Source organism: Dioscorea cayenensis, chromosome 1 (genome assembly GCF_009730915.1).
Source record: "Dioscorea cayenensis subsp. rotundata cultivar TDr96_F1 chromosome 1, TDr96_F1_v2_PseudoChromosome.rev07_lg8_w22 25.fasta, whole genome shotgun sequence".
NCBI lineage: Eukaryota > Viridiplantae > Streptophyta > Magnoliopsida > Dioscoreales > Dioscoreaceae > Dioscorea > Dioscorea cayenensis.
The window spans coordinates 29,969,152-29,984,530 of record NC_052471.1 but is presented as its reverse complement, the minus strand read 5'-3'; the positions used below and the strand labels follow the sequence as shown (position 1 = coordinate 29,984,530).

The following is a 15,379-nucleotide window of genomic DNA, read 5'->3' as shown; positions in this document are numbered from 1 at the left end:
TCGCTGTGTAAATACATTCAATTCCTAGTGGTTAGGTTCCCATCAATACACAATGTTTCCCTGTCATCGTCGGTTTATTAACAATGCCTAGTCGGCGACAGTTTCATTGCAAGATCGTCGATTGTGACCGGATCCTTGGCAGCGGCTGCAATGTAACTCGCGGACATCAAACGCTTGCGACTCGATCCTCTTTCGTCTGAGGCCGCCCGGTGCCTTTCTAGTCACGAGTGGTCATGAAAGCGAAGCTCGCGATTTCCGTGCGAAGGCTCGTCATCGTCGGGTATGGGGAATATAGCTTCCTTGTACGCCCAGTTTGTAATTGTCGACGGTGAAGTACCCGCTAATAAATCGATGTACGCTTGGTGTCATGCGCATTGATTCATCGCTGCAAGCATGTTTTCGCGAGGGATACCATAAACTCACCACCTTCGACATGAACAAGTTCGATGGCGAGATCCACGAGTCACTGCATTGGTCGATCGCTCAGTAACGATCATCGACACTAACGACCAACACGAAGATTTCGGGTCGTCCTCAACAATGATCTCTAACCCGAATGTATGTATGGGCGTAAGTAGCTCTCCCATTTGGTCGCTTGCTCACGCCCGATTCACATAACATGCGCATCAATCGAACACGGCAAATAAGGTTAAACAAAGGACGATGATGGTTAAATAATTCGTCAACATGTTTAAACATTATTGTAATTATTTAAAGCGAAATGATTAATATTTAAAGTCGGACAAGTGTAATTAAACAAAGATTGAGAATGTTTAAAAGGGGTAATACTAAATGTTAAGTGTAAACCAACATTCGCGAGACCTTATGGAGTCGACCATTTTCGTCATCGGGTAAATGACGAGCTTCCTTGATCCAAGCATTGAGCGACTCGCTGACGTTCGAATACATCTCACCCCAACGGTCACCTCCGAGCGAGATAATTCGACCCGATGTGCCGTATCCGATTTATTAATCAACCCGGTGATGAGCTTCGGGTGATATGGCCTGCGAGTTCATTCAGCGGTATCATCGAAATCTTTAGCCGTGGATGCCCACGCGATCGCGGAAGCATATAGACCAGCCTCCTCCTCAATGGCTTCCCAAGTCCGACATTTGGCTTTCGTAAAATTGGCCTCCAAATGTCGAAGGCAGATGCGCGTGTGGCGAAGAAGGGAAGACTCTCGCAATTGCGCTCACAAGGCCCCTTGGACTCGTCCGAGCCGAAGGTAATTATCTCATGATAATCTCCACCCTCGTATAAGGCATCGCTCAACTTAGATATGAACCAAGTCCATTGGCGTCGGTCTGGGTTGTCGACTATACCGAAGGCGGCGTGGAAAAAACCATTGTTACCATCTTTCCCCTGTGGCGCCGATGAGTGTGCCCGATATTTTCCAAGGAGATGGGTACCTTGAGAAATGAGCAGCGGCCCTGCAAGCCCTCTTGAATCCCACAATACACGTCGAAAGAAAAGAATGCACGTTTAAAAGCGATCGCGTCTCTCTCCACGATCGCAACGCTGCCGGATTTGTCTCGACCACCTTTATCCACATACCAAAGCAAACAATCATAGCTGGAGATGTCACTGCCGTCGAGGACCACCCGGGCATGCTCTTTTTCCCAACCAAGCATCGCTTGTATGGTATGTGGACACCATGTTCCCTGCAACATGTCCTTCCCGAATGTCGATGGCCTTGTACGAGGGACGGTCCTTGAGCTTACGAATCACTCGATGCGCTAACCCATTTTTGGGCGCTTTTCGGATGTGACGCTGAACCTATGCCACCACCGCAAGTGTGTGACGGGTTGATTGTCTTGATTCGAAAGTATTTTTGTTATACTCTTTTGATGCATGAGAAGGCGTCAACGACAACCATCGCAGCGCATTCCACGATCACTCCCGATGTTTTTTTCGTTCTTTATGAATTTGAAGTCAAAAATTCCCTTTTGATTGCATGATTTCGAAGTACATCCTCGAAATGTTCGACACCGTCAAAAGCGTTGTCAATATCCAACGACAACACTTCGAATGATCGGCGAGGAAGGAAGACATCCCACACCGCCGAGGTCACCATGGGGATGAATGGGAGCACTTTGCAGAATCGAATTCCCGCCAACACTTGATCGAATGAAAAAGATCAATATGTTAAGCGGAGAGTATAATGTTTAAGCGATAATGACAATAGTTAAACGTTAAATTAAATACTTAAGCAATTAACTAATAACGTAAAGGACTAGTATAATATGTTAACCAGTGACGGACATATTTAAACAATAATGACCCCGCATAACCTGGAATAATTAAAAGAAAAGGAACTTACTAAACGAGTAAACCTCGCTTTTCGTTAGGGATTCGTCAATGGCACATTTTACGTCTCGACGACAAGATCAACTACGACGACATTTGAAGATGGAATGGATGTGACACATCCATTTGGAAAGTCAACATCGTTTTCGATTAGGGCAAACCGCTTTTTATATCCATCCGGTGTGATGAACTTAACCCTCGACAAGAGAAACTTCGAGACCCCATCGGCTCACATATCTCGTCTAACACCAACTCCCAGAAGTCCGAGCCGTGAACATTAGCACTCTTCCCTCCCCGTTGAATCTAGCAATACCACAAAAACTCTCCATAATATATCGATTCGAAAACCAAATCAGATCAAACCAAATGAAATAAAAGAACAAAAAGAAGACGAAGAAGAAGAAGTAGAAGATGTAAAGAACAAGCAGCGATCGGAGAAAGGCAAACAAAAAAAGTCGCGATTGTATCATGAGAGGTTAGACTAGGCGTGATGTGATTGAGCGGTATTTTTCCCTCCATCCCAAGGGGCAAAAAGGGAAATATATGTCACTGTCATCGAGGAAGACATATTGATCATCGTTCGAATGAAAGTTCTCGACTCAACATGAGTCTACGTAGTAGAAACGTCCAGCTTTTTATGTTTAAAGCGAGATACATATAGTGTTTAAAAAGCGGTTAATTGTTTCACTAAAAGTCTATATCATTTAAATAATATGTTATTGTTTAAATTGAATGCTTTCAGCGACATGCGTTGAAGATGGGTACCTCACGGGTCATCTGTTTAAACATCTTTTACGTATTTTCTTAAACACCGTTGTCATTGTTTAAAGAGTAACTTGAGTAGTGTTTAACTTTTTCTATTGTTTACACCGTTGTTATTGTTTAAAGAGTAACTTTTTCTTAAACACCGTTGTCGCTATTTAAACATATTTACGTATTTTCTATTGTTTACAATGACGTTCTTTTGTTTCCCACATTGTTTGTTTTTACTAGGTCTATGTTTAAATTTCGAAGTTCACGGTCAAATAAGCTTGTTTCGCTTTTATTTATAAAAAGATTTACAACATTTACAACATTTACAACATCGCTCGGACTTTTGGACACTCACGACTCGACCCTCAGTATAACGAAACAAGTGTCAGTACATTCGAACTGCTCACGGTTTGCATAACATGCGCATCAACTTGAACTCCGCATAACGTACTAACATTAAAAAGGTTAAACAACACACGTTCATGAAAAACGACTATTAATCAATGTGTCGTGGTCGGGACTTAAAGCGAAGATCCCGATAGTTAAACACGAGCGTAATAGTTGTACTAGCGACGTAATATTCTTAAATGGTAGCAGAAAGTCTCAGTGATAAATATCAACCCCGTCTTAAAGGATGTTTCCCGATCTCCCTCCTCTAGAGAATCCTCCTCGAATCACGAAATACGTGAAAAAAATTTCTTTTTCTACCCAAGTCGAAATGCTCAGCAATTGCTTGCTCGTCATCCACCGTGAAGAATCCTCTGCGATTCGAGGCGATTATGAGAGCATTTTCGACTGAGCTGAAAAAGATAGTTTAACTGTTGCGTGATTGCGATTAAACGATTCTCAAGATAAGGAAGAAGGTTCACGAAACATCCTTTCGAGATAGAGTGGTTGTCCAGTGGGAAGAGGAGGGCGAGGAGGAGGAGGAGGATGATGAGGACGACGAGGAGTGGTTGTCCAGTGGGGAGGGTTCTTTCTACGGTTATTTATGGTGTGAATTCACGGTAGGGGTCGACTCTTCATGTCCAGAAAAAAAGTTAAACGCAGCGATGGCCGAGCATTGGTCGATGAGAACGAGCGGGTGTTCGGGAAGAATTATGTTACCGTGCGTAAATTTTAATGCTGATCATTAATTCTTATGCACGGGATACCATAACCTGCCACCGCCACGTGCCACTGCCAGCAATTCGGATCAAGCGAAAAAGATCACCGCTTTTCTGCAGAGACTTTGAGAATTTACGCGTTAATATGAATAGTTATACATGTAAAGATAACGTTAAGCGGAGATGGGAAGTATTACACGGATATGACAATTATTAAACATATTAGTAAAAATATTTAAAGCGTTAAACCAGCGAGAAAGTCGCTTCAGAAAGGTTGAGCATGATGTGATTTGGCGCTTTTCTTTCCCACCATTTTCGGGGGCTAAAAAATGGGATTTCACAACATGGACGTTTGAAGTGAGCAGTGGGGGGTAAAAGGGAAGTTAAACACTAATGGAAGAGCAGTCCGGGGTGTGCAAAAGTAGGAGGGGGTTTTTGGGAAGTTTTGAAAATTACGAGGGGTGAACAGTAATTTTCCCTTATGCTTAATTGTTTTAATTATATAACTCATGATTCTAATTGTTGGATGGTGTAATTTTCACTTGGAATCCTACCAAACTTGAAGATTTTAGTCAATTATAGGTGGGGTAGAAATGGAAAACTTGAACACGTGTGAACATTATGTTTTTTTTTTTTCTTTTTCTTATTACTATTATTTTAATACTTATGATCATATTAAAAGGTTCTTTTATTTTTTTTTGAAAAAATAAATAAATCATAATTTATTAAAAAGAAAAACACAGGTTCTTTTATCTTCACCTAAATTTATGAGTTTTTATAGTTATTTATTTATTGGCAATATCTTCAAGTCAAGTGTTTTTTTTTAATCTCTTTTTAATAAATACATTACCTTTATTAATTATTGAGAAGAGTGACTCCCACCGGGTTATTTTTCATAAAAAGACAAAAACCAATTCAAACTTAACCGAGCCAAAATTTATTAAAAAAATAAATAAATAAGAAATTTCAAATAAAAATTAATAATAACTGAATATTATATTAAGACCATGTTCCACCATTTCCATTTTAATTAAAATTAATTATATATTTTTAAGTTGGTTATTAACAGTTCAAGACATGAAGAAACTTAAGTTAGAGAAATCTGCAACAACTATCAAATACAACTTTAACTTTCTATATATCTTTTCTAGTGTTGATATAAGCTTTTTCACTACTCGAAATTAAAAGACCCACGACACTCCATATCGACATAGCGAGATGGATAATCCCCTTTAATAATTATTTTATAAAAATCCTGTATTTTCTATATGAGTATTATTTTTTTATGTTTTTGACCATATACTCAAACTTTTTACATTACTATATTGCGAGATCTATACAGCCTGCACTTGTAACCGATTTTTTTCTCTTCAATATATTTTGAGTGGTTTATCCATTGTTTTTTTGAGAGAAATCTCTCATGCTTAAAATGTCAAAACAAGTTTGGTCCAAATCCCCTTATTCAATAAATAATATATTGCAGGATCAATACAGTATGCACTTATAACTGATTTTTTTTTCTCTCTAATATATTTTGAGTGATTTATTAATTGTTTTTGAGAGAAATCTTCAATGCTTCAAATGTCAAAACAAATTTGGTCCAAACCACCTTATTCAATATATAATATATGCACACATATATAAAGAGAGATAGAGATTGAAAAGGGAGGCGAAAGAAAGAAAAGAAAAGAAAGAAAGCACCAAGCATAATGAATGATGGGGCATATGGTTGAAAGAATCTGGTCAGCAAGAAAGCACTTGTGATAAACTCAACTAGGTAGCTTCTTATATGTGAGACATGCCAACCTTTTTTTTATCTTTATTTTTTTTTTATTTGTTTTGTTTTATTTGTTGTGGGTGGGTAAGACTTAAGCCACTCAAATATGCCATCCTTTGCGTGAGCAAGAGTCTCCACAAGAATCTTTCATCACTCTTCCCCCATTTTCTGTGTGCGCGCATGCTTTATTTATTTATTTATTTATTTTTAATTTTTTAATAAAATGAAAATGAATAAATCATTGATTTATTCAGAGAAAAAATAAGAACAAATAAAACTAAGATCAACAAAAAAAACACATGCTAACTATTTGTTTGACCATATACTCAACAAATTTGTAGATATATATATATATATATATATATTTAAAAAAGTGGATAAAAGCATATATATTAAAGCGGAGAAAAGTACAAAAAACCCCCAGCAGATGAGAGACAAACTACAGAAAAACAAAAACCCACTAATTGTAGATCAACAACACAAAAAAAAAGGAGACGGAGAAGTCTCCTCAAAGCATCTCTAAGTGACCCCCTAGCCTGCACCCTGATCAATAACCTCCTCATAAGATGGCACCCTACCGGTCTCCTCCTCACGAGGGCCTAAAACTCCAGGCTACACCGAACAATAGACATAGACTCCTTAACCTTCTGTTTAAGACCCTCTGACGCTGCTGAGAACCAAAATACAAGCATATGGTTAATCTTCAGAATGAGAATGTGAACAGGCACCACAATAGCATGAAAACTGCAATTATTTCTAACAAGCCAAATGTTCCACTCAATAGCCTTAATCACTAGGTCCCTTATGACTCTAAGCAACGACGCCAAGAAAGATCTCCAAGAACCCCAGACAAAATTCATAGACATAGGTGGGTCCGGCAGATGCAAAATCCGCACAAAATAGACCCACACCTGTCTAGCAACAGAGCAGTGGATGAACAAATGGTCAACCGATTCCATGCCCGAATGGCATAAAACACATGTTGCCGTTGGTAGTCAATTACAACGTCTTTTTGCCAAATTCTCCAGAGAAAGGATTTTGTACTTCCACACTAGCCAATTAAAGAGGTTGATTTTCTTTGGGAAAGAATTATTCCAGAAGAACCTCGCAATCGGGCATCACAAACCCCCATCATTTATAAAATTATAGAAAGATTTAACCGAAAAGATACCATTCCCAGTGAGCCTCCACCTTTTCTGATCACGCAAGTCACCGCTAGGCGCCCTCAAGAGATCTCTGGTAAGCCGCATCTCAGGGTTATCAACAAATTAAACGAGGCCTCTCCAAAAGGCAAACAAGATCCCTAATCATGCCATTGGGGCGCTGGCTGGCAACAAAATCATCCTGCCACAGGTACATAGGTGCTTTACCATCCAGCCATTGATCTTTCCAAAAAAGAGTCTCCATTCCTGAGTTAACTTTATTTAAGATACAACATCTTAACGCCGGCAGACAGTTAATAACATCTTTCCAAAAGAAAGAGATCTGACCTGTGCACCTTGAGAACATATTCCAACGAGTCCAGCCATAGTTAAATTGTATGACCGCAGTGCCAAATCAGTCAGGCATCATCATGAACTTTCACCACCACTTCTCCAGGAGGGCATGATTAAACTTGCTAAGGTCGAGGATACCCCAGCCTCCTTGATTGCGTGGACGACACAAGTTTCTCCAGCCAACTAAACGACAGCTCGGGTGGTCAATCTCTGGTCCTAACCAAATATTTATATATTTTTTTAAATTATGAGAAAATTTTGAGAATATGGGATGGTGGTGGATGTGCTTAGATAATTTAGATAATTATATCTAATTAAAGAGAGCAATAGTAAGGTATAGTCTGGACTGAATCTAGGTGTAATTGAATTAACATTTATAAAAAAGTATTTTAAAGTTTGAGTATGATAACATAATATTTAGTAAATTAAGCCACTGCTATATCACTTAATTTGCAAATTTAGTTAAATCATATTTACCTTATTGTTCTATGGTGATTTTTTTTAGGTATTATCTTCTTTTTTTATTTTTTATTTTTTATTTTTAATTTTATCGTTTGTTATTGCTTTCATGTATATATATATATATATATATATATATATATATCAAATAAACGCTAAACTAACAAAATATAATTTCTATGTTATAAAGTAGTTAACTAGTAAAAGGCAGCTCAAATCCTAATAAGTAGCTTCCTTAGAAGTATATGACAAGTATCTCATGGTTTTTTTTTAAACTTTATTCAGAAGCTTTTTTATTTACCATTCTAAATTTATATTATGCTTTCTGCATAAAATACTATATATGCTATTATAATATACAATTAATTATAGATAGGCTTATCTTAAATGGTAATTAATGCTAATTTCTTATTTACACCCTGTATTCAAGAATCTTTATTTCTTAATAAACTCCAATTAAATCTAACTTAACCAACTTGACTATAATCAATTAGTTCAGCCAATTAATTCAGTTAAACTTAAATAATACAAACATATATATATATATATATATATATAAGAAAAGCATTAGTGGTCTAAAAAGTGGAGGCTGTGATCCATGGCCACTTCTCCATGTTGTTTTGTTGGGCAGTAGAATAAAACTTTTCCACCAAAAAAGTCACTACCTTTTTCTTTTAAAAGGTTGGCTCTTTTATATATAGAGCTCAACAAAGGATTACTCCTCCACTAGATCCTCACTTTCTTTCTTTCTTTCTTTTAATTATTAGTTTCATCTTCAACCAAATCTATTGAACCCACCACTTTCAAAGTTGTCAAAATTCAATGTTATCACTTGATATCAATTGGTTTGGTTGGGATCAATTCAATTCCCTCCCTTCAAAAATCTCTAATAAAATTAATGCCACTCCAACTACTAATGAATTATTACAATTTTTTTTTTAAAATAAATAAACCATAATTTTATTAAATTAAAAATAAACGACACAAATAAGAGTACAAAAACACAGTACAAACAAGTACAAGCGAGCCTTTACTTAGAATTTGTATATTGCCTATCTTCTCCTCTTCAATTTTTTTTTAATTTATTTTGTAGAAACTGTAATATAGAGAGCTAATATTCTACTCTTTCTTTATTTTTATAAATGTTGCACATCAAGTTGTGTGTATATAATGGGCCTAGTTCTTGGGTTTTCTTACAATTATTTTCACTAATAGACTTAAAACTTATAGTGAATACTAATAGTGAATTAGGTTTTGTTATAGATAATAATTAGTCTAATATTAATAGCATGATTAATGATTAAATTATTTTTTTAACAAAACTTCATATATTTTTCGCAAATATTGCTAGTGTTTGAATTGACTTGCAAACATGACATATATGTATATATATATATATTATGTAGGACGTAAAAAATAAATACAATCTTCTGTCCGTATAGTTAAGAGATTGCGTTACATTCATCAATTTATATATATAATATTTTATTGCACAAGTATAGCAGGAAATATTAAATTTAATAAGTAAATTATGACAAAAAAAACATGAATAAATATACCAATGATAAAACATAAGAGTCTCATGTGCGCGTGATAAACATGAGAGTGCATCATCATTCAAAGTGATAATTCTTTAAATTTTTAAAGTAAATAAATAATAAATTTTTAAGCATTTCTGGCTGATTTATGGTTGAGTATCTCATTTTATATCTATTAAATTAACTGTTGTCCATCATTGCTTCTCTAATACCTTCCCTTAATGTACTATTATATTTTAAATAATCATGTTATATATAAATTATTTAAGTAAGTTCTAATATAACATATTATTTGCAATTGATTCAATTTATGACCAATATTTACATATATATTTTTAGTTTTTTTTAATTAATAGGTGTCAGACTATTAGTTCGTCTGATAGTTAGACTAATAAATGAAACTAATGAAAACTAGTTGAAGTTGGAAAATTGAACATGGGGCAGCCATCTGTTTGAAAAAATCAGGCCAACCTGTCAATTACGAACTATTCAACTTTCCATTCTCCAAGAACTCTTTAATCCTAAATTAATAATTGAACTTGTGAAGATTGAACATTATATCTGTCAGGATTTAACCACAATATATATTTATATACACAGTGTGAAAGAGAGAGATGAGAAGGAAATACATCATTCATGGCTGCTAAATTGGACTAAAAACATGGGTTGGTGAAGAACCATGAAGTCCACAAACCAGTGCGGACTAATGCCAAATGGTTGGTGCTAGCTGGCTGCTCATGATGAAAAGGTGGTAACATATTAGTAGTAAGGAATCACTGGAGATGCATGAGATGAGATCTTATCACAAAACTACTTCACATTAAGAACTTGAACAAATAACACAAATTACATGGTATGCAATCCAGCTATTACATATTTTATCTTAAATCAAATGTGAGAAAACCAAGAGAAATAGCTAGCAATATAGAAAAATGAGAGAATAATAGATCATTTCTTTCAGCACAAAGGTAATGGAGCACCATTCCAATCCCTCAAGCACTCCAGCAATGGGTCTATCACCTTTCCTTGTGAGATGGCAATGAAGATCTTATCAAACTCCTCACCCGGTGACTTTGTTTTTTCACCAGTTAGAAGTTCAGTTCCCAGCTCTTCCCTCACAAAACTGTAAAGTGGATATGACCTGCACTCCACTATCCTGTTTGCAATGGCAGAGTTTCCATTGTCATAAGCAATCCTTGCACTATCCACCTCCTTTGGCAGAAGACTCTTCAACTCCTCTTCAAAAGCTTCAATCTTTTGAAACACTGAAGTGCTTGCATCCTTCTCTTTCTCTGCATTTTTATTGAGTGCATGCTCAACAAGAACTTGCCTTAGTTTCTGCATCAGTGGATATGTGTAGCTGCAAGGATCATCAATGTATGAGAAGACATACTCCCTGTCAATCACTTTGATCAAGTCTTTCTCACAAAATCTGGCAGGATGAACCTCTCCATTTGATCCCACCGTCAGCACCCTCTTGGCAACTTGGCTAACAGTGTTCTTCACAGTGCTCTTGAGATTCTCCTCCAAATGTCTCAAGTCAATGGCTTGACAAAGGCCAACTAAGAAAGTGGATGACATGAGCTTCAGTATCTCTATTGCTTCTGCTGTTTTTCTGGCAGAAATCAAACCCAAAGAGTTGACATCTTGGTTGTGTTGCTCTGCACTCTGGACATGATTAGTGACAGGGTTGGCCAGAGCTTGAAGCTCCGAGCAGTAAGATGCCATAGCAATTTCACCACCTTTGAGTCCATAGTCTAAGCTTGGATTCCTTCCACCTGAGAGATTGGAAGGCAAGCCATTGTTGTAGAAATCATTAACAAGCTCTGAAAACTGAGCAAACATAAGCTTCCCAATAGCAGCAAGAGCCAGACGAGTGTTGTCCATTGAGACACCAATTGGTGTCCCTTGGAAGTTACCACCATGGAGAGCCTTATCTCTAGAGACATCAATCAATGGGTTGTCATTCACAGAGTTGATCTCTCTTTCAATGGATTTTGTTGCCGCACGTATGACTTCAATCTGAGGACCGAGCCATTGAGGAGAAGTACGAAGAGCATATCGGTCTTGCTTAGGCTTCTGAAGAGGGTCAAGCTCATGAATCTTCTTGGCCATCTTCATGTATGAACTACCATCCAATATATGTTCCATGATGGCTGCCGCTTCAATCTGGCCGGGATGGTGCTTCAGTTTGTGAGTGAGGTGATCAGTGTACTCTGGTTTTCCTTGCATAACTTCACAGAACACCGCAGACATGACTTCAGAGAGAACAGCGAGAATGTTAGCTTCAAAGAGAACAATTGAAGCTAAGCCAGAGCCAACAGCTGTGCCATTAACTAAAGCAAGACCCTCCTTTGGTTGCAACTCAAAAAAGTCACTGGAGATTCCAGCAAGCTTAAAGGCCTTTGTAGCATCAATCTTCTTGCCATCAGGACCTACGGCTTTGGAGTTTGGGCGACCAGTTAGCAATCCAGCAATGTAGGACAGGGGAACAAGATCACCAGAAGCAGTGATAGTCCCTCTGAGAGGCAAGCACGGTGTGACATTACTGTTGAGAAAGCTGGTGATGGCTTCTAAAATCTCAAAGCGAATGCCAGAATATCCCTGCAAGAGAGTGTTGATTCTGACTAGCATTGCAGCTCTTGTTGCTGGAGCTGGTAATGTGTTCCCTGATTCTTGACCATTCCCAAAGATTCCAGCATTCAGAAATCTGCATAAATAGAAAATTATTCTATTTAGTTATCTGAAGAATAATACAATAATATATATATACATTTATATATAAACATTCACCTAATGAGCTCTGTTTGAAGAGCAGAGCCCTGCTTTGTTCTCCGATGAGAGGTGGCGCCAAAACCGGTAGTGACACCATAACTATCAGTTCCATTGCTCATGCTATTCATCACCCAATCACTGCTTGCCTTCACTCTTGGTCTGGCCTCCTCTGAGAGCTCCACCTTCACTACTTTTTCATCTTCATCATCATCATCATCATTAATTGCAGTTGCAGCAGCAGCAGCTACTGCAGCTACCTGAGAGATCTTCAAGTTGGCACCTTCTAATCTGACAACAGGCTTCCTGAACTCCTCCACCATCCTCTTCACTTCATCAAGATGGCTTCCGGCCATCGATTCCGCTGCTGCATTCCAGTTCAAAGGATCATTCTTGATCACCTTCTGGCAAATGCTTTCCATAGATGAACTGAGAGTAAATGAAATAACACAACTGTGATGAGGTGGTGATCAAGAGCTAGCTAGCTATAACTAGTTGTTTTGATGATCGGTGATGAAGAACATAGAGTTGTTAAATAGATGCTTGAGATTGTTGGGTTGCTGGGGATGTGATGCAAGATGAAGGAAATTGTCTCATGAATCAAGCCCGCATGAATTATACATGGGTTGGTGAAGAACCAACCGGTCCAAAAACGAGTGTAGTGTGGTTGGTGGTGGTCATTCTTGGAGACAAAATATTATTTTTAGCGTGCACAAGCAGCCAAAGGTTGGTAATTAAGCCATATAATCAAAGTTGTAATGCGCTCACGAGTTTTGAATTGAATGGTTGATGTATGTGTGTCTATATATATATATATTTATATTTTCAGTGATATACATGCTTATAATTAGGTACGATGTGCGCCAGAAGCAGCTTCCGCATGGAATCAGTTTGTTATATTATGCTCAGCATGTGCAGTGAGCATTTGAAATGAGAAACATGCGCTTTGAATAGATCGAGGTAGATTATAAGTAGTAAAAAAAGAGGGGAATTTTTTTTTTTTTGAAAAAGTGGATAAACCACAAGCATTAAGAGTAAACAGGAGTACAACCTAGAGACACAGCAAAAACAAAAGCACATTACCCCACCAGATAGAAAGAGCAGAGAAGACACAAAGAAAAAAAGAAACCACAAGAGGTGGTCCCAACAACAACCACCAGACCAAAAGCAGATCCTAGAGGAGGAGTCCTCTAGGGAGAACCTCATCTAGCCAAAACTAAATCGCGCCAGAGTTCGGTAGGCCCTCAGGGGGGACGCTCGGAGTCAGGTCCGCAAAGGAGAGAAAATCAAGGCTACGCTTGACCTTCGCTACAGGCTCCTCCAATTTTGCTTTCTTTGGATCAGGGGCTGCAGATAACCAGAGAAAAAGCATATGTTCAATCTTAATAATAATAATAGAAACAGTTGTACAATAAGTAGATTTGAAAATGCGTGCATTTCGTTCAAGCCAAATATTCCAAGTGATTGCCCGCGCAATCAAATCCCAGAGGAAAATAAGAGGTTTTTTATTGCTTTTCCTCCAAGCACCCCATTGGTCAGCAAGTGACGTAGGGACCCTCCTAAAATCCAGAAGCTGGCTAAAAAAATTCCAAATGTGTGAAACCACTGGACATTGGACAAGAAGGTGATCAGCTGATTCAACGTTAGCGTGACATAAAACACATGTGATCGAGGGATAATGGTTACATCTACGCAGCCCGAGAATTTCCAAAGTTAAGATTTTGTTTGCACGAGCCAGCCAGTTGAACAGATTGATTTTCTTGGGACAGAGCCCTTTAAGGATTGTCAATGTAAATCCGCATCTTAACCCGCCATCGTTCAGAAAATTGTCGAATGATTTGACAGTGAAACTCCTGTTAGCCATAAGTTTCCAGCGTTTACCATCCTTTGCCTAAACGTGAGTTGAATTAACTTGGGCAACCATCTCCCGGGCCGCAGCAAAATCCTCCAACGAGATGGGAAGCTGTCTTCCAGCAAGATCCTTAATAGTGCATTCCTTGAATAGCACACCCTGAAAAAGATTTGGCCAGATATCCGCCGGTGCACACCCCTCCACCCAGCTATCAAGCCAAAAAAGAGTAAATGCACCATCACGAATGATAGGAGTAAGATTTTTGCGGAAGGCCGGCAAGACATGGAGAATACCATTCCAGAAGAAAGATCTCCTGGCACAGTGCTTGTGGAAAAGATTCCAAGAGGGAAAATTCCTAAAATAGTTTGCTCTGAAAACTAATTCTCCACACCACGGCTGGCCATTTATGATTTTCCACCACCATTTACCAAGCAAGGCATTGTTGAAGGTGGTAAGATTTAGAACACCCCAACCACCCTGCTCGCGAGATCTGCAGAGCCTCGACCACCCTACCAGTCTCATTTTGGATTGTTGTGCATCCGGTCCAGACTAGAGGAAATCTCTACGAATTTTGTTGATACAACTGATCACCCAGCAGGGTAATTTAAAAATCGACATCCAGTAAGTTAGAATAGTGGAGAGCACTGAATTGAGCAGGGTAAGTCGCCCCCCAAGAGAAAGTAATTTGGATTTCCAAGTTGCAAGCCTACTTCAAATTTTGGCAATCAGGGCATCCCAATCTTGCCTTCTTGGTCGACCCCTAGAGATAGGAACTCCCAAGTAGACCAGCGGCAAAATATCGGTGGTACAGTGCAAGATGCTTGCCAAGTGGGGCGTGGGCTCGCAGTTTCTTTGGGAGGAATACAAGCAAGTTTTGTTGAAATTCACTTTGAGCCCCGAAAGCCCCTCAAATAAGAATAGAATCAGCTTAATGATGCGAAGATCTTCTTTTCCCCCAGTTGTCATTACAAGTAGGTCATCAACGAATTGGAGATGACACATCTTTTCCCCACTATCGCCAAATGCAACCCCGTGAAGGATCCCAGAGCGTAGGGCATTATTGAACATTGTGCTTAGCACATCCATTACCAGAACAAACAGCAATGGCGATAGTGGATCCCCCTGACGAAGACCCCTGCAGTAGCGAACATATCCACATTGAGTTCCGTTAATAAGGAAAGAAGCCTTGGAACTCATTAGGATCGTATGTATCCACCACTATCCCATTTTTCGCTAAACCCTCATGCGAGGAAGTAAATCCGAGGAGAAAGGTCTAGTCAGCGATTGTCGAAGGCTTTGAAAAAAATCCACTTTTTAA

At 38.4% G+C, this 15,379-nt stretch overlaps 2 protein-coding genes across 2 annotated transcripts; both read right to left on the bottom strand.

The window, feature by feature from the left end:
* Positions 1-10,246: 10,246 nt before the first annotated feature.
* Positions 10,247-12,928, bottom strand: LOC120259983 (phenylalanine ammonia-lyase-like). Its single transcript, XM_039267436.1, has 2 exons — positions 12,231-12,928; positions 10,247-12,147 (listed from the first exon to the last, which is right to left on the bottom strand). Exons 1-2 carry the CDS (start codon positions 12,629-12,631, stop codon positions 10,395-10,397), a joined length of 2,154 nt encoding a protein of 717 aa, XP_039123370.1. The 5' UTR covers positions 12,632-12,928; the 3' UTR covers positions 10,247-10,394.
* A 497-nt stretch (positions 12,929-13,425) lies between these two features.
* Positions 13,426-14,073, bottom strand: LOC120258742. Its single transcript, XM_039266178.1, has one exon. It carries the CDS (start codon positions 14,071-14,073, stop codon positions 13,426-13,428), a length of 648 nt encoding a protein of 215 aa, XP_039122112.1.
* Positions 14,074-15,379: the final 1,306 nt, after the last annotated feature.